The sequence below is a fragment of the Hippoglossus hippoglossus genome, chromosome 1 (genome assembly GCF_009819705.1).
Source record: "Hippoglossus hippoglossus isolate fHipHip1 chromosome 1, fHipHip1.pri, whole genome shotgun sequence".
NCBI lineage: Eukaryota > Metazoa > Chordata > Actinopteri > Pleuronectiformes > Pleuronectidae > Hippoglossus > Hippoglossus hippoglossus.
In genome coordinates, this window is record NC_047151.1 from 6,869,742 (window position 1) to 6,897,208 (window position 27,467).

Consider the following 27,467-nt stretch of genomic DNA (forward strand, 5'->3'; position numbering starts at 1 on the left):
ACGTGTGTACGTGTGTGTGTACGTGTGTACGTGTGTACGTGTGTGTGTACGTGCGTGCGTGCTATGGCCTCCAGCTTGACTCTCCATCTTGTCTTGGTTTGTATGGAAACCAGCTTTACAAACCTAGACAAGATCATTACAGCATCATTCATTAGAGTCATCGTTTAACTTCAGATCTGCCCTCTGTCCAGCTCCGCACCACTCGCAAGACCTCTGTCTCGCTCCTACACACACACACACACACACACACACACACACACACACACACACACACACACACACACACACACACACACTGACAAACACACACACACACACACACACACTGACAAACACACACACACTCAGGCCTCAGTCACTGCTCTGTATGTTTTTCTGTGCCTTAATGCTGTATTTCTTAATCATCTGCCTTTTCTCTCTAATGCAGTTCCCATTTCACTCCAAATCCTTCCATTTTGAAAGAAACCAACTTTCCTTCCAGCGGCGAGAAAACCTCAAAATAAACTTTGGCAGGCCTTTCCGTCCCAAGCGCCCACATAATCAATCATAACCAGGCCGTACAAATTCATCAGCTTGGATCCATTTTGCTGTAGTTAGAGATCAAAAGGTTGCAAGTTGACTATAGGAAGTCCAGGTACTAACCCAGACTAATTTATCTAACATGGGAGAGATTTAGCCCCCTGAGGAGATGGGGACATGGTTTTTCTCCATCACGTCGAATATCCTCGATGGGGCTCGAGGGCACTTAGTCCTACCGCAGCATATCCTGTACAGCGTTTAACATTCCATTGATCAGATTAATTGCAGTTGAATGTGTCCTGTTTGAGGAAGCGTGTGAAAGTACACATTTAACTGAAATCATTTCTCAAGCACAAGATAAAACTTTCTTTTTGGACCTTAGGTTATGGTCTACCGTTGATTAGATGAAATCCAAATGGCTCTATTTCTCTCAGATTGGAAACGTTTTAACTAGCACTATTTTAAAAGTTGCTGACAGTTTATTAGCCTTCACAATATGTTTTTTATTTTAAACACAACTGCCACCTATTCACTCTGCTCTGTTGGTAGCACAACTTGGCAAAAAGTAAACAGTTTCACCCTCTTTCATTCGCTATTTTTCCTGCTAGTTTGCCAGACTCTTTTAGCCTTTAATTGAATTTGTCATTTTGTGGGTCTCTCAACTTTCTCTCTTTCACTCTCTCTCTCTCTCACTCTCTCTCTCTCTCACTGACACACACACACACACAAATATGTTTCTCCGCAATTATGAATAATTGTGACTGTTGAAATTTGTGTGAGCCTAGAATTCCCTGGTTCTCCTCACTGCTCGAGGGGGCAGTCACCTCTGCTGCATTTGTGTGTGTGCCTGTGCAACACACACGTGCGCGTGCACACACACACACACACACACACACACACACACACACACACACACGCACACACACACACACACATTTGCACACTTCACACATTCAGTGAAAGGGCAACATTCAGGAAGTGGCAGCGCTTTGAAGACGGCAATTCATGTTTCCAAGCGTGGAGCACTTATTGGAGGTCAGACTGAGGGTCTGTTAGGCCTCTCATATTCATTACGGAGGGTGAGAGGCGAGAGATCGAGGGAACAACAATACCCCCTAGTTACTATGACCCCTGGACCCAGGATGTTTTTTTGTTGGTTTTTGGTTGTTAACTCCTAAGGCCTTGAGTTCAGTGATTATGTTCTGCAATTTTAGGTTATATTGGGTAAGTTCACGCTGCTCTGACGGAGAAGGCAAGCAGGGCTCGGGAGGAGTGATTACTGAAAATACTCATCACTGCTCTGTATTTTCAGATCACGATCCCTGTATGAGACTAATAATAGAAGGAGGTACGGTATTTTAGAAACAAACGAAGGCCAGAGGCTACAGCCAGGAACATTTGAAAGACAGTCGTGAAAATCATGGGGATGATTATTATCCAGACATTGAGGGGGAAAGCAATTTCAATTCACTGCCCTGAGGATTAATGCCAGTGAGTATTTCCTCAGTGTGCTTTGTATGACTGTGAATATCTTTTAGGCTGCTCAAATATACCATTACTATGGAGTCAAATATATCTCTAAGAGCCTTTTTCGTTTCTGTTACAAGCTGGCGAACATGCCAAAACATGCAACGCTCAATCTCTCATAGTCACAGAAACTTAGAAATACATACATCAGATCAAACACACACACACACACCTCCTGAGCCTCTCGAGGGGCGATATTCTACACCACAGGCCAAAGCACATATCCTCACTGATGCAGTATCGCCCCCAAACCCTTGACACGCACACTACCTGGAGTGTGTGTGCGTGTGTATTTTAAACAGACACGTCAGTTTAGACTAAGGTGATTGGCTCGCTCCGACCCAGCTCCGGCCCCGCGGGGGTATCCCAGTGTCCCGCTGTCCCGATGTGGGAAAGCAGAGTGTTGGATGGGGTATCCCATAGCGCCGGCCTGGCTCCTGGGCAGCAGACAGCTAAATCAGTCACAGATTGGATTATGAGCGGCGAGTTATGAATACATCTTTCTTAGATTGCACACAGGAAAACACAAGTACTCGTGAATGTGGCAAGGCTATTTATTATGACTCCTAATACAACATAGACATAACATAGAAGCCAGAATTAGCTCTACTGGTCTTTTTTAAAATTTGGGTTATGTACCTATTTCTCACTTTCTTTTTTTTCCTTTGAACTGTTTTTCTTTCTTTCTCTCCTTGGCAATTTTCTTTCTCTCTTCTCTCTCTCTCTTTCTGCATCTTTCTCTCTTCCTCTCCTCCTGCTTTCCTCTCAGCCCTTAGGTCATAGACTCAGTTTCAAAGTGTTGATCCTCATCTGAAATCTATTGCAATCAGCGCAACACTGGCCTGTGAGATCCGATACGCGAGTGTGCATGCCTGTTTGTGTTCAGATGGCTTTTTGTTACAGTTTCAGCCCAAAATAATCAATGAGACACCCGGTAGAGCGATTGTTAAACATGGTTGTGAGCTCTCAGTGTTGTGTTTATTGAAGTCGCTGCACTGTCTTTCCTTTTACTTTGTCTTTTCTTTCTAGTATAGTATATTAGTTTAGTACTTGTTTCAAGAAGAGCCTCTGTATTATATGAGCTCAAATGCAAATAACGGCAGCAGCAGTTACAATTCTATGCCTTTATCTTGATAGATCATTATTTGCAATCAAACGTTTTTTTATTTATTTTTCTTTTGATTGTTTGAAATTTTTTAATTTTCCCCAAATTTTGCAATTACATTTAAACAGTAGAAACACACTTGTCCATAAAGAGAGCAGGTATACCTTCCTTTGCCAGTTTATTAGGTGCCACACTAGACCCAATGTATTCTTATGAAGCATTCTCTAGTTACACCTGTAAATATAAGACAATAAAATGAAAGAACAGCACCTTAAACTGCATCCTCAAAAATGATCAAACAATTAAATCAACATGTTTCTCAAACAGTTTGAACAAAAATGGAAAATGAAGTGAAAGTTATTGTAGGACTGTTGGAGTGTATAACTTTTAGCTAAATGTTCCAAATAATAAATCATCAAATTAATCTATATCTGCATTGGCTCATATATGCCATTATAATTATTTGTTGGATTTGGGGCTCTGCATGTCAATACATTTTTCTATTTTATAGTTGACTATACTGTCACCATATTAAACATTTACTCCTTTTGAAATATCCTTACATAATTTTGTATATAGTAGTTAACTATAATAAACTATAATAGTTTAACTTCACAATTGGTTTCTCTATCAAAAAAAAAGAAACATAAAACGTATTTGTCACAACAAACCATACCAAAAACTCCAAAGATTTTAAAGCTGAAATAATAGAGTCATTGTTGGGTGGATTATTTCTTGGCGGGGCTATTTCAACTGTCATCGACCTCTGTAAGTAGTTGTTCACTCATTATTTAAATTAGACTAGTTCATATATCTGTGTGTGTGTGTGTGTGTGTGTGTGTGTGTGTGTGTGTGTGTGTGTGTGTGTGTGTGTGTGTGTGTGTGTGTGTGTGTGTGTGTGTGTGTGTGTGTGTGTGTGTGTGTGTGTGTGTGTTTGAGCGTTTGCAAATGTGGCTGTCGCAGGTATGTATGGGTTTATTTTTCTGCAGGGCTCTGATCCCCCATGCAGGGTTTTGAGTAACCATCCTGATGACCAGGAGCTGATAAGATGAGTGTAGTTGTTGTCTTTCATCGCCCTGGATGAAACATTCCTCTCTGATAGTTTGGATCAGCCCCACAGGCTGTTAGCACAGGTTAGATGAAGACACTCTGAGCAACGTTTCCTCTGTGTCTTCCTATCTGAAATATGCGAAACAATCGGAACTTTTATGAACAAATAAGCTTTTGGAAAAATGTATTTTATTATTCCCAAATCCTCTAAAATCCAAATCCAAATATATAGAAATATGAGCTTTAGTTCTGATTTAATTCGGGAACAGCTTTTCTGAGAGTGTATCGGTCTCTTGTTCCTAAAAGCACATGTGGAACGTCTTTGTAGTATCAGCCCGTGGCCCCTCCGCCCGTGTTAGGAAAAGGCCAAACCAGTTCTCTGCATTGTTAACAACATTTAATCAAAGCTCAATCAAAATAGCTACCTTTCTTCCCGTGCCTGGCCGGAGGTAAAGTATGTCTGTTGGAGGGAGTCTTGTCTCTGTCTGCTGACAGATGACCAAAGAGAGGGCTCTGTATGTTCTTATCTTCATCTAACCCTCCTATCAAAGGAGGCAGCACATGAAAGAGAGACACGAATCACCCCCTGAACTAAACTGTGCAGTACTTCATAAACTCCAGGGACTGAATCATAACCAATGAAGATGACACCCATGTTTAAAATTTCAGGCCTCACGTGCTTTACTGCAGCAGCACAAGCTAAATATTAGCTTGTTCTTTAAATATCTGCTCACAAAGGCTTCAGTTAGTGACAAGTGGTTTTTAATTTTTCCTTTTTATTTCCAGCTAATTCACTTGAGCACAAACAATAAATGCACTGGTTTCAGCGCAGATAGTGTTACCCATGTGGGAATGGTCAGAGGAGCTCGAGTTCCCAGTCCATATGCTGACCACTCCAAGTATCAATCACTGCATCTAAATGACTTAAAAGAACCATATTGATTACCAATACAGCATCATAAATCAAGACATAGACACACTTTTTCTCTCACTGTAACACTCTCCCTCCCTCGTACACACACACACACACACACACACACACACACACAGAGAGCTGATGAAATCATAACGATAAATCTGGTGGACGTGTTTAACTGGACAGTGAGATGCAGATGAAGTCACACTCAGCCCGTCTGTAACATGAAGTCTGGAGACAGACAAACAAACTGACTGAACCAAAGATGCTCAAAAAGAGGTTTAATGAAATGTAAAAAAAAGATCCATTTACTACACCAGTCTAACATCTTTGTTTTCATTTTTATTCTGTGAACAAAACGCTGTGTTTGTCTCTTCCACACATTTCCACTCTGTAATGGGACACATGTTCCTGTGCTGCTTGGCCAGAGGGCATACATGAAAACTCTGCAGCAATAAGAGCATTTTAGTCTGGAAATGTGTTGTATTCACTTATTTATATATCCCCACAACACCTTTGCAATATTGATTAAATCAAGAAGACGCTGCAGCATTTTTAAAAGCTTTTTAGAGACAAAACACCTCTTTGATCGCTCCAGGTGAGATCCAGACTGTATTTAAGTTGGAGCAGCAATTCGTTTTCTTCCTTTTTTTTTTTTTTTTACCTCCCTTCTTGTGGCGTGTGTACTATTTCTGTAGGTTTACTTATGTGTGTGTGTTTTTAGCTTAAATTTCTTCCACTCTGCCTCTTCTTTGCTGTGTAAGTACAGGCAACGCAATTCTCAAACAACAAACACGACAAGCTCCGTGCAATAAAAGTATCCCATCTAATATTTATCAATATAACTCTACCTAGACTCTGTGAATCGAGTTGTGTTGAGCCACTCAATTTAGTGTGAAGATGGAGAGAGGGCAGAGTGCTGCGTGCAGATATTTTTAGGTCGTCAAACTTTTGCTGCAAGGATAACAGCCAGAGATTTTAGTTCTGTTTGATGCCAGGGTTTGACGCAATGCTGCTATTTAAAAAATCAAATTGGGAGGATGAGTCTGGCATCATCCATTCTTACTGTCAACAAATCCAACGTAAAAAAAGACCCAAAGCAACAATTTGTTAATCCATGTCTCAAAACTTTCCAACTTCCCTACCCTGTCTGTGGCACCAAGTCACAAGCATACTGGCGTCTACTGAAGGCGTGGAAAAAAAAACCCTCATTAATATGTTGGAAATCAATTTCTCTTTTTTCTTCTTCTGTATTAGCACTGTAGGAGAACATTGTGTATTTGTTGGAGGCTGTTTCATGCCTCGTACTCAAGTAAATGCAAAAAAGGACAGAAATGTGCATGTTTTTATCCGAATTATAAAGTTGTGCATATAGTTCATAAAGCTTTTAAATCATAATTATGTATATGAGATATATAAGACTTATAAACCACATAGATATGCCTTTAATCACTTGTTTGCACATCAGTAATTCTGCCTCCCCCAGCACTCGTACGAGCTGCTAAAAGAAGACCAGATCAAACCCATGTACCAGATGACCATCATCAACATATAACAGTATTACTATTAACTAAGATAATCAATGTGCATCATCACGAAACACGTTTACGAACCAGGAATTGCTTCATGAAACCATGTGTGAAGTGCAAAAACTCCCTCTCATGTGTGGGAAATGGTGCATGTTTAGTTTTTTGGATTTGTTTCTTTTAGCCTGTTGTCTCTATAATACAGGAACCTTTTGGCCCCAGTGGAGCTCTGTGGCACAGAGGATTAGGACTAAGATGTCAATTTTGGCTACACAACACTTGTAAAAAGAATCCAATCGTTGATGGTTCTTGTCCTTTTGCTCTTCTGATGGGATTTATTATCCTTTAATTTATCCTTTAACTTAATCCATGTCCTCATTTCTGTCCATCTCTCTCATATATGTGCCATCTTTTCTCTGTGACCGTACGATCTTATTCCCTCAGTCTAAATTGAACCTTTGTCAGACAGGTCTGTCATGTTGGCAATTACTCTGTTTAATAGTTGCGCAGTCACTCTGCGCCCTGTCAGAGAGGAAGAGAGGATTTGGCGGCACTTTTCTTCAGGCAAGCAGGACGAGTCTCATTAAATTTGCATTAAGTTAAAAGAAACCCACGTGTGTACACGCTCTCACACACACACCAACGCATAGCTGCACATGCACAGGGCTTACAATACAGTGTGTTTGTGTCTCCGCTGAAATAGTCATTAAACTTCTATTGGCATTTCTATAAAACGCAATAAGCCATAATACAACTGTCTTCATCCTAATGTGCCTTGTAAGAGGAGAAAGAATTTCCCAGTTGCACACTGAGTGTATTAAACTTTATTGTCTCTCTTGTTAACTCATCTATTTTTCCCGTCCCTCCATCCGCTCTCTTTTACATCTGTGGTCAAGCCTCCCTCACTATCGTCTTTTCTCTCTCTCTCTCTCTCAGTCCAGTTCACTGCCCTCTCGTATGGAAACGTGAGCTGGCTCTCTGTGCTCAGTCAACCTGCAGGCTACAGTGGTTGGGCCACTTTCGGCGTTGAAGCAGCGTTAAGTACATTGTTCATGTTAGCTTTGAAACTAGATTAGGTCATGATTAATAAGGATAAAGCGTCTGACGTCAGTTATTATCGGTTATTATCAAGCAGGTATGGTTTTGTAATTTATTTGCAGCTAATCATCCCATTTGCTCTTGCTGACATGACCCAGACCTGCAGCATGTTAGGTTTCTTATCTGGGAAGAAGAAAGGAAATGTTGCTATAATTTTATGTGATCCCACCTTTGTTGTACCATTTTTGTTTTCTTGCTCTTTTTATGTCTATGCCAAGAATAGGTGAAAATTACACCCGGAAGACATGATTGAAAATAGATTAGTATTCTTTGTTATAAGTATGTACTTAAAGGACACACAATGAATAGTTAAGACTGTGGACTTTAAGCTGTATATGATACAGAAGTCATTGGGGGCGTGGGAGAGGGGGAGTGTGAGAAAAGGCCTCAGAGACCTGTTCCTGTGTTGTGAAAACAAAGAAATGCATCAGAGTGGATGGTTGGAGATGTCACTGCCCGAGAGAGAATGAAAAAAAACAGAAACCAGGGCTTGGTTACTGTTATTTCATCTGCTGCCAAAAGTTGGTCCCACTAATCTGTTATTACTGTAGCTTTTCTGGAGAAATATTGACTGTAGGTGGTGTTTTTAGATTTACTCAAAGCAAAGTCAGCAGTATTATTAGAGAAACAATATAAAATGTGTGGTTGCTTCTGTTCTGCTTCTGATATTTGAAAAAAACTGAAACATTTCCTTTCTTTTTGTTTTCAGTTTTTTAAGTGAAAGATTTAGCTAATTAAAACAATACAATTCTTATTAATTGAAACAATTGAATTAAAACTATTTATGTGATGAGAATGTCATTAGCTTTGTGGATATTTAGTCATAAACCAAAGTATTTTGACGTTATGATGGAGATAGGTGAAAAAAGTCAGAGGTTCACCAACGTTGTTACAATTCATCCTGAGAGGAACATACAGTATGTGTGTGTAAAATTCCTGGAAACCCATTCATTAATTGTCAAATGTGTTTGGGATCACCAAAGAAATCATTATTCATCCTCTAGGGACCAGAAATGTAGTTAAACAGTAGTTGTTAAGATTTTATCAGTATTAACCAAAGTGGTCAGCTAACCAACTGGGAGAGATAGCAACTGCAAACCATATTAACCAACCCAGTGACAGTTGTATCAGCTCAAACTATTATGTGAGCAAACATAATGCTAAAAATGTTTGACTGTATTGAAAATTTTTTGGGGACAGTAATATAAGGTATGCACACATGCCAGTAAATATACTCATACTGTAAAGGCACACACAGATTACAGAGAGAGATGGTATGAAGACCTGCAGTCCATTCTGTGCTCCAGTTTGAGCGTCTGATCTGAGCAGAGCAGACAGGCGAGAGCAGCGTGCCCTAGAGTCATGTAAAATGCAAAGGAATATACTACTCTATTAAAACCTTCTGATGGGAGAGAGAGAGAGGGAGAGATAGAGAGGGGGAGGGAGAGAGAGAGAGAGAGAGAGAGAGAGTGGGGGGGGGGGGGGGGGGGGAGAGATTACACACTATACACATATTCTTGTGTTTATGCACGGGTGGAATGCACTTACATTTATTGTTCACTCTCCTCCATTATAACATCCAGAAACCGGCACTCAGTAATTCTTGCTTATGAATGGAATACATTCACATTTACTTGAATGCAGAAATATTATTGCAGTGTGCTGTATGAAACTCTCGGATAATCAGGTGTGGGGAGGTGTGGTTGCTTGATTGCAATTACAGTAAAGAAGAAGTTTCCTTGAGAGACTGAGAATCGACCCAGATTCAGATCTGCGATTTGTTAACCATCTTTCTGGCACCTCCGTGTCCCAACTTCTCATCTGGTATCTCTTCCACAACACTTCTGAGTGCCCCTCTAAGTGTACTTAACTCCAGCAAGTCCACATGTTCTCTTTTCATTATTAAACCCTCCCAATAGACTATCAAGTTTTTTATCCCGCCTGCCTCCAGAAGTTTCCTCTTTCAAATATTCTCCAGCACTCATTCAAGCCCCTTAACCCCAAACGACACTTTAAAACACTTAAGTTTGAAACCGCCCCTCAAATGCAGGACAAAATATTTACTTTGAGACAGGAATACTTTTCTCTCTGACAACAAGCAAGCTTTATGCGCTTAAGTAGTGAAAGTGCCGGGAGAAGTGCGGCTTTGAAAAGAGGGATCTCGGATTCCTTTATCAACGCCAGAAGAGCCGGGAGACACTTTTATGAGACATGCACATTATTATTGATAGACAATCTCAGTGCTGCAGGGCAGAAGTAGTTAATGTCGACTTAGCTGTCATGTTCATCTCTATTCCGCACGCTTAATTGCTGTGCAACATAGTGGTGAACATCGCATTTCTGTTGCTTTGGTGAGCCAGAGGTTAAACAGGGTTACTTAAATGCCTTCTAGTGATCACAGTTTAGTCCAGGCTGAAGTAAAGCAGCAATCACACACATTTATGGGGTAACACGCTCCAAATACATTCAATATATACAAAATGTCACAAATATTCTCTCAGATACGCAATGCACGCACAGCTGTGTATGTGTACAAACACACCAACACGAAACATCTTGAGGCTGATCCCAGGTAACGATGTGAAAGGGAAAGGGTGAATCTCGGAGCTCTCCCGAGGCTTCAGTGGGACTATTTTTGGAGTCAGCGCTCATCTCAGCTCATCTCTTCTGACTCTCTCTTACCGCTTTCAGTTTGTTCTCTCTCTCTCTCTCTCTCTCTCTCTCTCTCTCTCTCTCTCTCTCATGCTTCCCTAAAACGCTTGCTCACCCCGAGCCACTTGTTTATCAGTCTAATGTTTGTTCCTGTCAGGGACAATATGTTCTCTCTTTGCAGCAGTCTACACGGTTATTCCTCATCGAGCCCCTGGGTTGTTCTTAGTCAGCCTGTGTCCCCAGACACCTCTCCACTGACCAATGGAGGGATTTAACTATTTATGGCTGTTAGGTGTATCGGCTTCATACAAGCAAATTAGGTAATGGGGGTGCAGAGGGCACTTAAGGGGAAAAAAGTGTGAAGGCATTTAGCAAATGCTCAGTGGGGTCTTTTGTGTTTTTCTGTTTTATGACATCACATAGGCATTATGAAGAAGGTATCATCAGTGCAGATGCTTTTTTTAACAAGCAGGATACTTCAATGTTTCTATAATGATACTTGAGCTAAGATTATCTTTGTGCCACCAGGGAAAAAGAATCATCCTAAAGGTATTTTGCTGAAAGCATCTTTACAGATTCCCAGTCAAGGCATCACAAATTGAAATTGCTTGGAAGCTTCCGGACCAAGAGGAATTTTCCTTTTTCATTTCCGTCCACTTGGGATGCGTTTTCACACCATTAGCGTCCCTCCATCCCCTCCACCACCAACCCTCCTCACACCACCCCTGGACCATAAATATTTCAACCTCTCAATCTATATTCATTATAAAACACATGCCCAATGCAATATGTGGTTGTGAGGACACAGGGCTTTTATTTATTCATCTTATTTATTTATATTTCTTTCCTGAGGGCGAGATGTTGGTTTCTATCCATCTGTGCTGATTGCTGGCTATTACTGAGCACTTAGAGCCTACCCTGAATTGGCCAGGGGGGTGAGCACAATCCTCCAGAGATCCTCTCGCTTCAGGGCTAAGAGGTGAGTTTTGTTCTGTGCGTTTTTGTGGCAAAGTAACAGTTATCACAAGTGGGATATCAAACACAAGATGTCTCAAATGAAAGATTAAAAAACTGTCACGGCACAGAAAACACAAGATCCAAACGCACAGACTCAGATGTCGACAAAAAGTTCAAACGGGTCACTTTAATTCAAATGTATTGTCAAGGAGCAGGTAACAGGCAGACAGGGACATCAGGCATACAAGCAAAGTCCGAAACAAGGCAGTACAGAAAGCCTGGAACTATGTTATATGTGTGTTGCATGTAGGAACATCTCTGACTGTGGATTTCTTTTAACCAAAAATATCAGTTATCTGGTTATTTCTGACTCAATGTTATGAAACTATTTGTCATTTGAAAGGATTCAGGGTCAAGGATTTGTTTTTGCTTTTGATCCTTCTTTTGTTTAGGGTTTTTTTTATTGGAGGAACGTTAATTGTAAAGTTTATATTTGGATATGAATCATTATTTTTGCAGAGGGCACGTTTTGATGAAAATAAATAACCACTTCAGGTCAGAATTGTTCAATGAATATAAGCTCTGTTTGGCCCCTCAAATTGGTTGTGACATTTTTAACACGGACCCTGTAGTGATCGCGTTTGACATCCCTGATCAAGAATGTATGCCTGCACATATTTGCAAAAGTTGAGCCAGGTTTGACTCTTTGAATGAAATGTTGCATTATCCAACTTTTTTTCTTGCCCGAGCACAGGACCCTGTGTTGGAACCCCCACTGTGCTGCTGATGCAGTATTTCACTCAAATTTCCAAGGATTCAACACAGCCCAATTCTACTTCTGGTGGTATTAAAAGCGACTCTTTTAGCCAAATGTAGTAGGATACGCTCTAAACCAGAATAAATGCTTCATACAACGTTCACATTGCATGGAATAGCATATTTTCAGACTCCTACCCATGTCTTTATTGACAGAGGTAAAGATCTGTACAAAGTCCCTTAGCACGCTCTCTGTCGTATCCATTCCAGAGCCTTGGTTTCAGCCAGAGTTGGGGTTTGATTTTAAAGCTTAAAAAATGTAGATCGTATGTTTCAGCATTGATTGACAGGCCCAAACACAATAGCTGTTTTCAGACATAAAGAACGCAACAGGAGATTCTCTGCTCACATAACAGGGTCAGTGAGCCACTAAGATACAGGTGGCAGACAGTCAGCAGAGCAGACATGGAAATCTTCACACTGTCATTGACATTGATTGTTTCTTGAATTTTTTTCGTCGAACTCTCTCAAGAAGCCAGAACGCCAGAGACTGATCCTCCAGGCTTCATGGTTGGAATCCCACTGTGCTACAACAATGCCGCCGGCTGAATGTCTTGGCTCATTCTGATGGAAGAGCTGTCCATTTAACTGGGAAACCCATGGAGCTAAGGCAGGAGCTGTACAGTCACTTAATATGCCCTGTCATCAAGAACAACTGCATCACTTAAACACTTTTACATTTCATTACATCTACTTTGTCTACAGTTGCTGCTCAACGGGCGAAACACTTAATTTCACTATAGGAGTCAGTCAGCACTGTAAATTAGATGTACACGCCAAATTAGTGTCAATTCAAGATTTCTTTTGCAGCAATGGTGGACACTGGCTGGGACACCTAACGCTATCTCCTCATGTGCCATCATGTATGTGCTGGAAATGGTCTTTTGAAGAAAGATTCACAAATAGATAGTCTCTTTTAATGTTGGTTTCTTTATGATAAATAGCAGCTCAATTTAGAGTTAGGTTTGGTAATCTTGGAAAAGCTAACAAGAGCATGCTTCCATATGCAACTCAAACATCCCACCCCTTCCCATCAGCCCTCTCATCAAAGCTACGCCCGCAAAACAAATGAATGGGCACTGACAGACAACTGTTAGAAGGCGACTTTTCCTTGGCTATCAACCACGCTTCAGTCTCTCCGGCTTGTGAAGACATGATTGGTTGTCTTCATTACAGTCCTGCGAGGGCCAGAGAGGCATTTTTTCATTTTCAATTTTTTTCAATTTATTAATGGCTATTGGGATATGAAGAGGATTTCAACAAATAAGATAAAAAGTGTTCAAGAAAAAACTTACCAACCCACCTTTAAAATTAAATTCAACTCTAAATTTAAAAAATATTGACTATAATCTCACCTGGCACCAACAAACACGGTGTGCTACTTGAAGCCCTGGATTTAAAAGTAACAAATGGTGGACCATTAGATACTGATTATATCTTGCTGTTTTCCAGTCCAGACCTCAAATCGCCCTTGTCCCTGAGATTTATTGTCCGAGCGCTATCCTAGTGACCCACTGAAATCTTCACGGTTGATCTTTCTGGATTGGACTTGCAATAAATTTTGTAGCTCCTAATCAGATCACATATGTGTAGCAGGACTACATGTGTGTTTGGGGACTGGTTTCCTCAGCAGTTATTTACTCAGCAGCATCCAGTGAAGCTGTAAATGGCAGCAGGCCAGTGTCTGTCTAGTCTCTTGGGTGTTACAGTGTGTCATGTCTCTATAGTGGCATGCAGGTCACCTCTGCTACACGCACGGTGCATGTTCCGCTCTGCTTAGATCTGCATGACCGCATCTTGTGCTCGAAGACCATCAAGGTGTGTGTGGCAAGGTTCCGTTGGCCTTTGTAGTTAAAGGTGTGTGTGGTCATCTCTGTGTGTCTGTGTGTGTGCACATGTGTGTTCAGTGTCACAGAAACAATCGGTTCAAATGTGGGTGAAAGGACAGGAAATGAAGGAAAGCTGTAGAGCTTTGCTGACATAGTCAGCTTTATTTATACTGAGAATATTAATGTCATTCAGATGTAATGCTATTAACAGGGGTGATATGAAATTATTTAAATATATAAAATATTTGGCTTTAACGTAAGTGTGCTTCAAACAAGCACACTTACGTTAAAGCCATATAACGTAATGATCAACTGAAATCTATAGATATACCACAATGCACTATATCTGGTAGCCTTATTGGCCAAATGAATTATATATACACAAAAAGCCAGCATTGGCATCATGGCAGAATCCTAATTATTTGACCAAATTGCCTGTGACGGCTGTGAATGGAGGCACTGTATGAGTTTGTGCGTGACTTGTACTGTAAAGTACTTTGTGTGGGTGATAAGCCTAAAGGCGATATACAAGTAGTCCATTTCGCATTAAAACACAAAGATGACGGAGCGTGCTAACACAGACATGTTAGCTAGGGTATGGGTTTTTGAGCTTTTATATGTAAACTGCTGTTAGGTTACTCATTTTTTTGGGTACTCTATTGTAAGTAAAGACAGCTGCTGCATCTATGACTTCTTTAACACTGTGTCAATTAGTCGACTCAGAGTAAAACATTGAGTAAATGTTAAATGAGGCCAATGTATACGTCTCCATTAGGTCGCATGAGTATAACGTTTTCAGTAAAAATCTTCATTTTCGCTGCCGAAAACAATGGATTTATCCATGGAGGCTTCTGATGTGACACTTTCCTCCTAATGAATGTAACAACAGTGATTGTCACCAATAACAGTTTGGTCGGACAAGACCAAATCAACCAACCATTTGACCAGGTGAATGGCAGACTACAGCTTCAGACATGTTGCATTCATTGCTGTTGCCCCAACAAATAACTGATATTTCTCTGTTAATTTAACTTCAGCTAAGTGTTTGACAACCAACAACCAGGACAAAGTACCAGAACCTTTATATCCCAGTAGTAGAACTTGAATGTCATGATTATATCACTAAAATTAGGGCTAAAGCTTTCAGATGAAATACAAACAGACTGTAAGTTGATTTTAAATTAGTCACAAAGGGGAAGCAGAACAAGTTAGAGACTCTGACAACTGTATCTGTTGTTAATGGACCTATATTGACGTTCAGCATGAAACCACATTGAGTGTTCCATGTCTGCACATAGTGGAGCTCATTCTCTGGTGTTATGGATAAGTGTTGACCCCCCCCCCATCCTTGCTCAAACGCCTCCCCCTAGACTTCCCCTGCCTCCTGTCCTTCTCCTCCTTCCTTCTCCTCTTTCCTCTGCCTCTATCCCTCCATCGTACCTATTGATTGGCCAATAATGTGTTTTCAGTGGTAGATTAATGGCACATTATGCTGAGAAGGGTTTCTGAGGGGACAGGACGTGAGGGAGGGCGTGGGAGACGATGCTCTTTAATTGATTCACAGATTGGGTGTGTATGTGTGATTTTGTGTTTGTTTTTTGAGAAAGAGATATAATGAAAAAGGTTTTTATTTATATTTTACATTAATTCAACAGGATTGTTTATTGTTGCAGAGTTACTTTATCACAGTGATGATTAATAACATTTTAGGGTTAAAGCCGCTGAAGATAAATAGCCAAACTGTGAGATTATTAAGTACGAGGTTGTTTCAGATGATCATTTGTTTTCTTCACTTCACTCAGTGAACTGAAAGAGGCCAACAATCAACTTTTCCATCATTGTCCTCTACAGTTTTGTCATGATTAAAACTTCTGCTTCCCATCAATACCAGATTCCCACACCAGAAGTGCATTGGGGTATTTTGTGTACTTGGGGTCAAAGTTCACAGTTGTTCAACACAGTTCTTGGCTTAGGGTGTCCCGTCATTTATTTGGGATAGAAGTGAAATGGCACAACTCAGTCAAAACCTACTTCCAAGTGCCTCCTATCTGCTCTGTTAACATGCTGAAGAGTTTAGTTTACAGTGTCATAATGTATCTGTTCATTGTCACACAAGGACAAACGTGCTCAACTGGTCTCTGTTGGTAGCTGAAAAGAGTTGTTCCAAAAACGCACAGAAACTTCATCACGCATTCACAGACTTGCTAGCTTTGGCTGAGTTTCTACTGTATCTCTTTACATTTATTCATTTATATTTATTTGTTTTCACTCTCACTTATTTTAAGTGATTAGTTTTACTCTCTCACTTGGCTCGATGTTTGGCCTCGGTCCAGTCCTCCCTCATCTATGCACTCTCTCACCTCTTGTCTCCGTAGCACTTACTTTTATCTGATTTCATCCCTTCTGCCATCTTTCAATTTCCTCAAGCAATTTGCATCAGTGAGAGAGAGGGGGGGAGGGGTTGACTAAATGAGCAAATCAATAGACCATCAAACAGTCTTTAAGTGTGACACATACACGGACCTCGTGTCTCAGGTTTCCACCTCTAACTAATAGCCTTGTTGTTTACTTTACGATGTGCTGTGTCATGTAGTTTTGGTCTCAGGTTGCCCTCCAGTGCATCGGGACACCCCCAGGGGGAAATCCATACACTGATGTGGGAGAGAACACCTGCTAATGCTGTTTACACATTGGGCTTTTGAATCTCTTGTTTTATAAGATTAACCCACAGTGGAGGTTGATATTTTTTATCTCATTAATTTGTGAATGTTTTGTCAACATATTGGCAAATGTATTATTTGGCCTATAGAGCTGGAATAGAGACATAATTAGAGCATATCTAGGAAATCCTCCATGTCCAAACTTCTGGTGACAGTCTTTTTTGTGCTTTCATGTTGAAGAAACTTGTTCGGGGACAGTCTCTCCCATCGTCTTTGGTGATGACCTTTGTCAGATGACTGGGAGAGGTCAACAGAGGTTAAAGTAACGGGCGAGCAGAGAGAGGGGCCCCCATCTAGTCATGCAGAAAGGAGCTGCCTCTGAGGTTTACACAGGAGCAATGTGCACACACACACACACACACACACACACACACACACACACACACACACACACACACACACACACACACACCGAGCCGCTCTCCAACCAACAGAAACAGCACTTCCTTGCTCCTGACCAGCCAGACCTCCGCTATAGAGAGGCACAGACCCATGCAGCAATACAAACCCGATCGCAGGTTTTCCAACACAAACACACACTCATCAACTGGTTCTATGCCTCCATTTTTTTCTCTCTCCTTGTTACACACTCTACTTCTCCTAGGTCCCTCTCATTCAGTTGTAATGACACACAGTCGGGCTTCAGTGCACAGACTACTGTGATGAGCTATGACAAGGAAAGAGGCGGGAGGCTAGCACAGTTAGAATGGGTGAGGATGATGGAGTGACAAAATGAAAAGAGCACAGTGGTTGAAACAATTAGCACTTTAACAACCGGCACTGAGGTGAATTACTGCGTTTAGGTCTGATGTGTAATTGTAGTTCATCATAATACAGCTTTACATTAGAATATCTTTTTACTGTCCAAGGCTGCAGAGGACATCTTCATCTTAATGTCTCCATTAAATACATCTTAGGAGTTAGGCTTATATCATTTGGCCACACCTTGCATCCTGACAGTCTGCCGTCATGTCTGAGCAGATAGCCGCCAGGGATTGTGGGTAGTGAGCAGTGGTGTGACTCTCTCTAGTAGCTCTGAAACACGAGACAGCCTGCCGGACATTAAAGGCCTCTTTTCCTTGGTGAATAGAGGCAGACACTCACACACACACACTCACACACGCTCGCACATGTCTCTGAATCACACATATAATGAAGCACACAAATGCCTCACATATTTCTTTATTTTTTGGTGCAGTTGGACGATCATGAACAAATAGTGTCCTGCTCTTTGTTTCTGTTTGATCCCGTTCACGGAAAAAAAAAAAAAGTTATGTAATGCGTTCCAGGATTTGATTTTATATTGAATATGATTGATATTTACATTATACAAATTTAAATGGTAAGTGTTGTTGCAAAGTGCACTGGGGTCAAAGGGCAGCACTGCTAAGGTCAAGTGATTTTCAACTCAGTCTGTGCAGATAGTGAATTTTAATATGTGGAAAAAAACAAGTCTCACATTCATTCATCTCTCGACAGTTCATGGTTTGTAATTTTACATGATATTTTGGTTTAAACCAGAAAGTTGAATTGAGTTTAGTTCTGTGCTGAATGCTCCCATAATAAGGATATTAAAATTGTAGCAGGAGGGCAAAACAATTCCCTGCAGGGATCAATAATTTATCTAATTATTGTTGTAGGTATTAGGAAAATCACAAGATTCCAAACAACAGTTGAGCTTCTCAGATTAATTTGTGAACTTCCAATATTATGAATTGGGATATGAAGTGTGAGGAGTTCAGCAGAAGAACATCCCGTTAGGAAAAATATGTGGTTCAGAGGCCCACACAGTATTTTACCACCTCAGTATTTTACCAAAATGTTTTTTTCTGTTCAAAGAAAACAAAAGTAGACCAACTCATAACATGTTGCCTGTTTGGTATATAGTTTAGATCCCGAATAAGCGGATTCACCAGTTGGAGAAAATATTTACTTTTGAAAATTGAAGCCAACTGCTTTATACACCTCCAGTGCAATAAGTTAAAATAAACTAGATCCTCCTGAGTATATTCAGGCATCAGTTCTTATTTATAATAAAAAGTTTCACATTCCACAAAGCAGATTATTGACTAAGACACGTAGCCATAGAAACACAAGATCCAGAAAGCAGATAGCCTGGTTTCCTTTTTAGGGATTAGTTTGGAGTGTTCATACACTCTGGAGACTGAGGTTTATTTCTTAAGCACAAACCCAAATCTTTAGTAATATGCCTGACTCAAAGCTAGTCCATAAGGAATGAGCCTTGGCTTGGCTTCAGAGGAGTGGGAGCACAACTTTCCACTGTGTACACTTAAAATAATGCTGAGGCTGCTGGTGTATGTGGCTGTGGTACAACAGCAGAGTGGCCACTGCTCAGGAAGAGAGTGAGAATCTAAACGCTGGCGCACACAGAAAGTTATAGGAAGTGTCGAGCCTCACCTTCTGTGTGCATCTGTTCCACTTACTGCAAGGACCATAATATTTGTTTCTTCATAAGAAACCAAATGTGGCTTTTATTGATCTTCTGATACAGAACATTGTTTAGTTTATAGATGAGTTTATCTACATGTTTTCATTGAGAAACTTAGAAGTTTGATTCATCTGAATGTGTAACTACTTTCTGTTGACTTATTATACATGTGTGTGAGGTAGCCCGTCAAATCTAAAAGTAATGGATCAAAATGTACACATGCAGTTTGTGTCCCAAATATTCCAGTAATTTTAGCTGCAGATACATATTTAGATTTTGACTTCTACCTTTAAAAAAAAAAAAAAAAATACAGACTCAAAATGACAGTTTGATGATCTTGTTCCATATAAAAATAGCCATTTTTTAAACAATACTGAATATATGCATATTTTATACAATTTATACAAACTGCTTGCTCCCCATTGAAGATTGAATATTGAGTTTTCAGAAGTTTCAGAGGTTTGTGGAAAATGGGGGTGTGGGCCTGCAAGCAGTTTGGGCCCATTAAGGCATGGTGTCATTTAAGACAGTTTGATATAATCGATCATTACTGAGACCAAATGTTTATGTTTTTCTGATTTTTAAAGTTAGATTTTTTTTATATTGTATTTATGAGCTTTCAATTAGTAAACCTCACATTCTTTAACCCATAAAATTCATGTCTGTATGATGGAAACACAACGCGGATTGCCTTCTAATTGTAATAATACAAAAATAACAAACCATTGATGTCTGAAACACAAAGTTCACCTGAAAATACTGAATCAACCCTCTGAAATATTTCTTGAATGAAGATGTTTTAATTAGTTTCAGTAAATGGTGTAATGAGCCTATAGGCAAACGTGGAATAAAGAGGGAATAGTAGGATACTGAGAAAAAAAAATAGACATGCGTGAAACATAGAATAAAATGTTAATTACATTCATTTAAATACATAGATAATTTCAGTAATTGAAAATCCATTATGATACAGAAAATGCATGCAAATAGCTAGGCTATAGTAATTTCTTTGGTGGCTTTAGGCTGCTGGAAATGCTGTTGTCAATAATGATAATAATAATAATAATAATAACAATAATAAAGATAATAATGAAATGTCATGGAATTAACAAAATGTAGAGACTGGTATAGTTTTAGGCCTCCCTCGGGCTATCATTAGCTTATCCAGCCTGTTATTGTCTAAAAACAACTTTGTGTAACTTTAGGTTTAGTGCCAGGCCAATAAAAAGCAACCCATAACTGACTGAAAAATAAATAATACCGAATCAGCTTATTTGTATGTGATATGTAACTACTCCTCTATACTTGCAGTCTTCATCAACATAAGGCCGCAGGTCCGGCCCCACCATCTATAACACCTTGTAAATGCTTTGAAACTTGGCAACAGACCACCGAACAGTGTCTCTCTCGTTAAAACCATCATACGTCCCCGTCGTACAGGCTGAAGTACTTGCTGGCGTTTGAGAAGCAGAGGTAAGGCGTGCTACTCCCCGGGTACACCACGGGCAGAGGCATGGGCAGCAGGCATCTCCCCAGCAAGTTGCTCTCTTTGTACAAGGCCGGGAGCTGTCCCACCACCACGGGCTTTCCAGTCTCGGGGAAATCGCTAACGGGTCCGTCGATTTCGGTCGAGATTTGCCGTTTCAACTTATTCCTGCGGTTCTGAAACCATATTTTCACCTGCGTCTCCGTCAGCTGGAGAGAGCTGGCGAGGCAGGCGCGCTCTGCGCTGCTCAGATAGCGTTTCATGTCGAAGGTAGACTCCAACTGGAAAATCTGTCTCTTGGAAAAAATAGTGCGTGTTTTCTTTTTCGTTATCACTTTGCTCTTCTTGCCCGGGCTGCCTCCCTTGTGCGCGTCCGTGGCCGTGGTGGTGGAGCTGCTGTCGTCGCAGCTGCTGTCCCCGCTCTCGAAGCGCACCTCCGCCGCCTTCCTCGGGTCTCCGCGGCTGATGATGACCGAGTCTGTCGCTCCGCTACAGTCTGTCCTCAACTCTGCAACAAAATCACACCTCGTTCAACCCTCAGCGGTGAAGTCTCAAACTGTGGTGCTACACTGACTTGAGAGTGCAATGCCATCTGATGTGCGCTGTGCGTAATGGTGAGCGCAGATGACAGAAGGTCTCTATTACACACAGCCTGCAGCTACACATTCATCAAAACCCCTCTTACCGCTTTCGTGGAGCCTGCTGCCCGGGTCCTGCCTCTGCTGGGCCCCGTGCTCCTCGTGGTGACTCTGGAACCCGTCTTTACGCAGCGCCGTGGCCGAGTCATCCTGCAGTCCGGCAGGGTGACAGCTGTCACAGTTCCTCCCGCTTGTCTTCAGGTTGAGGATGTTGTCAATAGTGAATTTCAGAGAGGCTGCGGGTCGACATGGTGCCTCCACTTTGTTCATATTCTCCACGGCGTAAGTCCTCCTATGTTTACTTCCGCGACTCTGCTCGCCGTTCACGCTAAACCGGGACGCTGATCTCACCACTAAGGTCTCGATGGTGCACGGAGCATAGCAGCAGCCGCTGAGCAGACACTACAGGGCTGACGATGCTCTGCCTGCACCGCTACTGCATGCACCGGATGGAGCGCGCCTGGTCCTCGCTGATTGGTCCAGAGGAGCGTGCAGTGCGGACCAATAACAGCGAGGGGATGGGAGGGTAGGGGGTGCTGCTCTGCCCTCCCGCTACACTCCAATCAAACCCCTTGGACTCCCCCATCATTCTCATTTATCTGCTGCAAGGAGACCCGGGTCCTGCAGTGTACTCCCAGGAAAATAAAACAATAATACAATAGTTTGATTTCACGCCACATACATCCGTGCGCGCGCCGTGAGAGCTTGCGCAGCTGCTGATGGTTTGATCGTGGCCTGTTCTGTCTCTGCATCCTCCTGGGAGTTCTTAAGACAAGTCAGAGTTTGGGATTTGTTTTTCTATTTAATCTGATTTGCAAATTTGCAAGTTGCGTGCTTTGTTATTACTACTGTTCCAGAGTCAGATTTACACAATGTTTCTCAGATTCATCATTTAGAGTTTGAGTTGTGTTTTTCAGTGAAGTTACTGCTTCATTCAGTCGAGAAACGGTTTCGTGAAGAGAAATAAAAATGTAGTCCAACATAAATAGTTGATTTTTAACATCATTATTACAAGAATTGTTTATTGCATTTAAAACCCAAACCTATTAATGTGTATGTACTATTAAACACGGTGCGAAAAGAGAAACACCATAGCTTCAGATCGCAGTATTGTCTTTTTGCTAATATAATATTGTTTTATTTTTTATTTTTTTAATTTTGCTTATAGCCACAGCCAGCATTTGTTTAGTTCCCTCTAACACCACAGTTGTTCTGATCCACATCGTCTGGCTGTATGGAAACAGAATTTTACGTGAATAAACTGCGCGCAAATCTTTAAACACATTTTCATAGGCCTTTTATGTGTTTTTTTTTTTTTTCTTCTTCTCCATTTTTCTACAGGAACTTCCCTTCAAATACTTGCAACAATAAAGTTTGCCAACCGCTGACAAGTTTTTAATGAACAGTATATTATTTGCATGTTGCTAGTCGAAATAAAATGATATATTATGGCCCACGTCAAAGCCCTTCTTACACAGTCCTTTTAGAAGCAGCATGTATGAAGGTTGACTCTGGTCATTTCCGAAAAGACGCACCGGTTCCTGCTCTGAGCTTTGTTCTCTGCTTGTGTCAGCGAACATATGGATTCACTTCTCTCTGTATAAACACTCCTCTGTGTGAGCCTGACACTTTATGATTGACATACATAATGTGAGGCTTTATACACAACGACAGAAGAACAGACAAAACATGTTTTTTTAGAATAATTTTATTAAACTATTATGTGAAAAAGTGACAACGTTGGAAAAACCCCGTGGCTTTAAATATATAAATTTGTAAAAAGAAGAAAGAAATCCGTGTGTTTTTCAAACGTACAGCACATGACCAGCCTCCACTGGCTGTTGTCATAGTTTATATACAGTGACAGGAGCAGAGGCTTCGCAGAGGTGTAGGGATGATGCATTACTTTGTGTTACAAGTCACACTCTCTGTGGCTCTTTGGGTGCAGTCAGCAGTTTTCTGTTTTCATTGTGGACTATTGCACGATTCGGTGGTGTTCAACAGTTTGATATGAATCAGTCTTTACACCAAGCCGGTCATCTGCGACCTCAGCATGCTCATGGAGTGAGCAAACGAGGACAGAGGGTAGTTGAAGGAGCTGGGGAAGCCCGCGACGGCTGGAGAGCCTGGATGCCCGGTCAGGTGGAAGCCCAGAGCAGCGGTGGGTGTGGGCCCCTCGTGATAGAGAATGGGGACCCTGACAATCCTCTGCGTGGAGTTTGGGATGTGAACAGCCTCCAGGTCCGCCGCCAGCTGCCTCTTCCATTTGTTCCTCCGGTTCTGAAACCAGATCTTCACCTGAGTCTCTGTCAGGTGGAGAGACGCCGCCAGCCCCGCTCTCTCCGAGCTGCTCAGGTACCGTTTCATGTCGAAGGTGGACTCCAGCTGGAAGACCTGACTGCGGCTGAACACGGTCCGGGTCTTCTTCTTCCGAGTGGAGCTCGCGTCGGACTCCTGCTCCGGCCGTGCGCTAAAGGCGTGGGGCGCGTCGTCGTTGTCGTCCGTCAGGTTGCTGTCCCCTGTTTTCTGCTCGGTCTCGTCGCTGCCTTCGGTTATGGACTCGGACACGGCAGGTGAACCTCTGTCACTGGTCGTCATGGAGCAGCAGTTATCCTCTGCACTTGTCTTGTCCCTTAATGGACCTGAAAATCGAATTGTAAAACATTAAAACAGGACACAATTGCTAATATTTCTCTGATAGTCTAATTTCTGTCAGCCCAGCTTTCTGATTTTTTTATTTATACAAATAAATACCTTGCATTGCCTTCGTGTGTTGAGGCATGGCGAAATAAAGTAATATACCTGAATGAAATATTTATGGAAATGCGCAACAAATGAAAATTACTGAAATAAGTTGGAAGAGATAAAACTTTGCCATCTGATATTTACTCGACTTAACTGCATATTATAATGTATGAATTATAATTAATTCATGAACCTTAAAAACGTTTTGATTGGATTACAACACATGATGAGGAAGTAGTGACACTTCTGATAAGACAAGAGCAACAGTCTGCCATATAGACCCAGCAAAACTTTTGACGCTTGTAACTCAATAATAACTTCCAACAAGTTTGCTGTGTGGGCATGACGCCTCCATCACTTAGGAACACGACCACTCAAATTTTAGAATTTTAAAATCCAAAATAAATGCACACCATTAAGAGAAGCACTTTGTCGTCATGAGTAAAGACACGTGAGTGCCCCAAATGGCACTGGGTGTGCGTAAAAGCGTCACGTTGACGTGGCGACAGTGTTACTGCGCCTCTGTTTTGAGTTGTAATCTGGGCATTTGTACGTAATCCCTTTGCGTAAATTAAAAATTGTGTTACGAAGTATTGACGGACCACAATGAAATATCCCCTGCTGTATGCAGCTATTGATTACAAAATACACGCAAGAAGCCAAGTCGCCTCAGCCAGAGAATGGGGTTATAGAGTTCTGTGAGCTCAGGCTCCACATACGACTCACACTGTGATCGAAGCTTTTACTTGATGAAGCGGGAAGCAGCAAGCGTCCTGCCCGCTTTCTATCAACTGCTCTTGCTTCTCATGAAGCCCAAAAATACATTTACATCAATAAATAAACGACACTGCGGTGAGTCTAATAACACCAACCGCTTAAATGCGTGGTGTTAAGTATAAGCTGCACAATAAAGACCAAAGAGGATGCGGATCATGGAAAAATTCCGGTATGAAATTACAGAGACTTCTATTTAAGACAATGGCCCATTATAACACGGTGATAATCTGCAGCACCATGTTACACCCTTTCAACAGTGGCTGCAACAAACTGCCCATGCCCTGGCGCGCTATGTTGCACATGGCTTCAATAATCATCCATTTCCAGAAATCATAACAGATATATTCATACTCACTGTGTGGTGTGTCCAACGCTCTGAAGTTCAAGGATGCAGCCCCCCCGCGGTACCACTGCAGCGGGGACTCCCTGTACGGGGACCGGGCCGTGGAGCTGGAGCCGTTGGGCGCAGGATGCGAGTTCAGGACTCGGTCAATAGAGACGATTTCCACCGCTCCCGCTTCCCATCGACTGCCGTCCGACGCCAGCTCCTGCCCGTCCCGCTCCTTGCCAAGTAGGTTCTCGATGAAAAACGACGACGCCCGCGATGAAGTGGGGGTCGGCGTTCCGGCCAGCTTCTCCTGCATGTTTACCCGTGTTTCACGGCGCGTTTCTCCACAAGAAGCCCGAGCCTGTCCCGTCTCGGTCGTGCGTTAAGTCGACCAGCGAGGCTTGAACGCAGTCACTTCAAGCCTCGCTGCTGCTGGACTGGGATGAGACGAGGACTCATGGCAGGAGACGGGACGGGGGGATCTCCTCGTTGCCAGCGGGAGGAGAGGGAGACAGGGAGACGGATCGGCAGTAGTACAGTGACAACGTCAAGTGTAACGCTTTACGAGCCGAGGGCACCCGGCGATTGGACGAGCACGATAGCAAATGGGGTTTTCCAGCGAAGGGAGACGTGCGTCAGCCGCCGCCGCCGCTGCTGCTGCTGAGTGTGTCTGTGTGTTCAAGTGCAGGGCCGTCCCCTCGAGGCCACGCAGCCAGGAGAAAACCTCTGTTCGCGGTATGCTCTCTTTATTTGGGTCAATTAGAGTGCAAATCAAAATAAAGATCCGCCGGGGCAGCAGCCAACCCCCTTCCACTGTGGCATAGGACGCGCTTACTGTCAGCTGGCAGGGCACCTAGACAGTATGGAGTGATTGTGTTGGCTTGTGTTGCTATTTTGATACCAATATATAGATACAATAAAAAAATTAAAAAAAACGTCTTCATCATTGAATAGGCTCGTGAAGCCATTATATGAAGTGTGGCTACACGTGGAAGACACGTTTTGGTAAATGTAGGCTATACTGTGTGTTTTCACCATTATTATACAGTAGACCTTGTGTGTAACAGTATGTCACTGGGGCTTCAGAGTGCAATGATGTTGTTGACCTCAGATTACGAGGTTTGAACGCGTGCGCACTGGAGCATGCACAATGGCATGTGAAACGCTGCGTCTTGAAAATGCGGCTCCTGTCAAAGGTTATCCAAACTTTGCGTAATGGTTGATAATAGGCCTGTTTGTATGTAAAGTTTAATTAGGTCTAAAAAAAACTGATACTTGTTTTGTTGATTCTTTCTCTTCAGGACCATATATCCTTAGGGTTGAGCTGTTTCAACCCAGGGTTCTACACAAAAAAATAATAATTTTAGTGCGTAAAACAGCCCTGCATGGAAAAGACTTTGGTTAATTGCGTCTACATCTTTTTCCCCCCTTTACCTTAAATTGATAATTATAGCATATGGACACTGACATTGGACTTTCGGCTAAAGTCCTTTAGCTGCTCAATTTTTTTTTCCATAAAACAGCAAGTGCCATCTTTTAAAAAATATCCTCCATGTAGACTTGTAAAGTGCCAAACCAAACTTCTGCTGCTCCAGCTTCACTGCAGGTGAACTTGGGGTTGACCCATGTTTTGGTCGAGCTACCTCTGGTTTTAGTTCTCAGTGTGCAATAGTTAACTGATTGGAAGTCCGAGCCCATGTTTCCACTGAATGCAGCTCTCAACAAGCAGATTAAGATAAGATTATCTCTGTTCCATCATCAGGAACATTCAAATGAGTGCTGAGGGGCGTCTTTACCCTTTCTGTTGAAATGGCAAGACATTTGAGCTTTTTATTTCACTCAATGGAGTCAGCGACGCTGACCTTTTAACTCCACCCTCCACCCTCCACCCTCCAACCACCACCCTCCATCCACCATCCACCCCCGCTCCCTCAGGCCAAACTTTCCCTTTGACACAGGATCAGCAGTAATGATGCTCTTCAACCTAACACTGAGAGCAGACAGCAGTAACCTGAGCTGTGTGTTGAGGTGCTCAGTCTCGCACCTACATCCCGTTTAATGAAGAGACTGAATCTCACGTCGTTTGATGCTTATTAGGGCCAGAGCACCGACAGTTTGTACTTAAAGCCACCCTATTGGAAAACTATTTAGGTATTTTTCAGCCCTAGCCTCAGCTTTATCAGATGTGAGAATAATCCAAAGACATTCTTAGTTATTATAAATTTAGAGCTGAATTGCCGTTTAATAGATCTGTCATGAGTTGTGGAAAAAAGGCCACTGGATTGGGTGTGTCTTGAGTTCTTCCCACAGCCTGTTGATACTCAGTGGA

General features: G+C 42.0%; 2 protein-coding genes across 2 annotated transcripts; both read right to left on the reverse strand.

Moving 5' to 3' along the window:
• Positions 1-19,966: 19,966 nt before the first annotated feature.
• hmx4 (H6 family homeobox 4) lies at positions 19,967-21,678 on the reverse strand. The gene is made up of 2 exons (XM_034587271.1): positions 21,336-21,678; positions 19,967-21,158 (listed from the first exon to the last, which is right to left on the reverse strand). The coding sequence occupies exons 1-2, from the start codon at positions 21,556-21,558 to the stop codon at positions 20,584-20,586; spliced, it is 798 nt and encodes a 265-aa protein (XP_034443162.1). The 5' UTR covers positions 21,559-21,678; the 3' UTR covers positions 19,967-20,583.
• Positions 21,679-23,017: 1,339 nt separating this feature from the next.
• hmx1 (H6 family homeobox 1) lies at positions 23,018-25,454 on the reverse strand. The gene is made up of 2 exons (XM_034587703.1): positions 25,166-25,454; positions 23,018-23,930 (listed from the first exon to the last, which is right to left on the reverse strand). The coding sequence occupies exons 1-2, from the start codon at positions 25,452-25,454 to the stop codon at positions 23,311-23,313; spliced, it is 909 nt and encodes a 302-aa protein (XP_034443594.1). The 3' UTR covers positions 23,018-23,310.
• Between the last annotated feature and the right edge of the window lie 2,013 nt (positions 25,455-27,467).

Coding starts and splice junctions, on each gene's coding strand:
- hmx4 (XM_034587271.1), bottom strand. CDS start 21,558: ATGAACAAAGTGGAGGCACCATGTCGACCCGCAGCCTCTCTGAAATTC. Junction 21,159..21,335: donor CAGCAGGCTCCACGAAAGCG/GTAAGAGGGGTT, acceptor ATTTTGTTGCAG/AGTTGAGGACAGACTGTAGC.
- hmx1 (XM_034587703.1), bottom strand. CDS start 25,454: ATGCAGGAGAAGCTGGCCGGAACGCCGACCCCCACTTCATCGCGGGCG. Junction 23,931..25,165: donor AGCGTTGGACACACCACACA/GTGAGTATGAAT, acceptor TTCGATTTTCAG/GTCCATTAAGGGACAAGACA.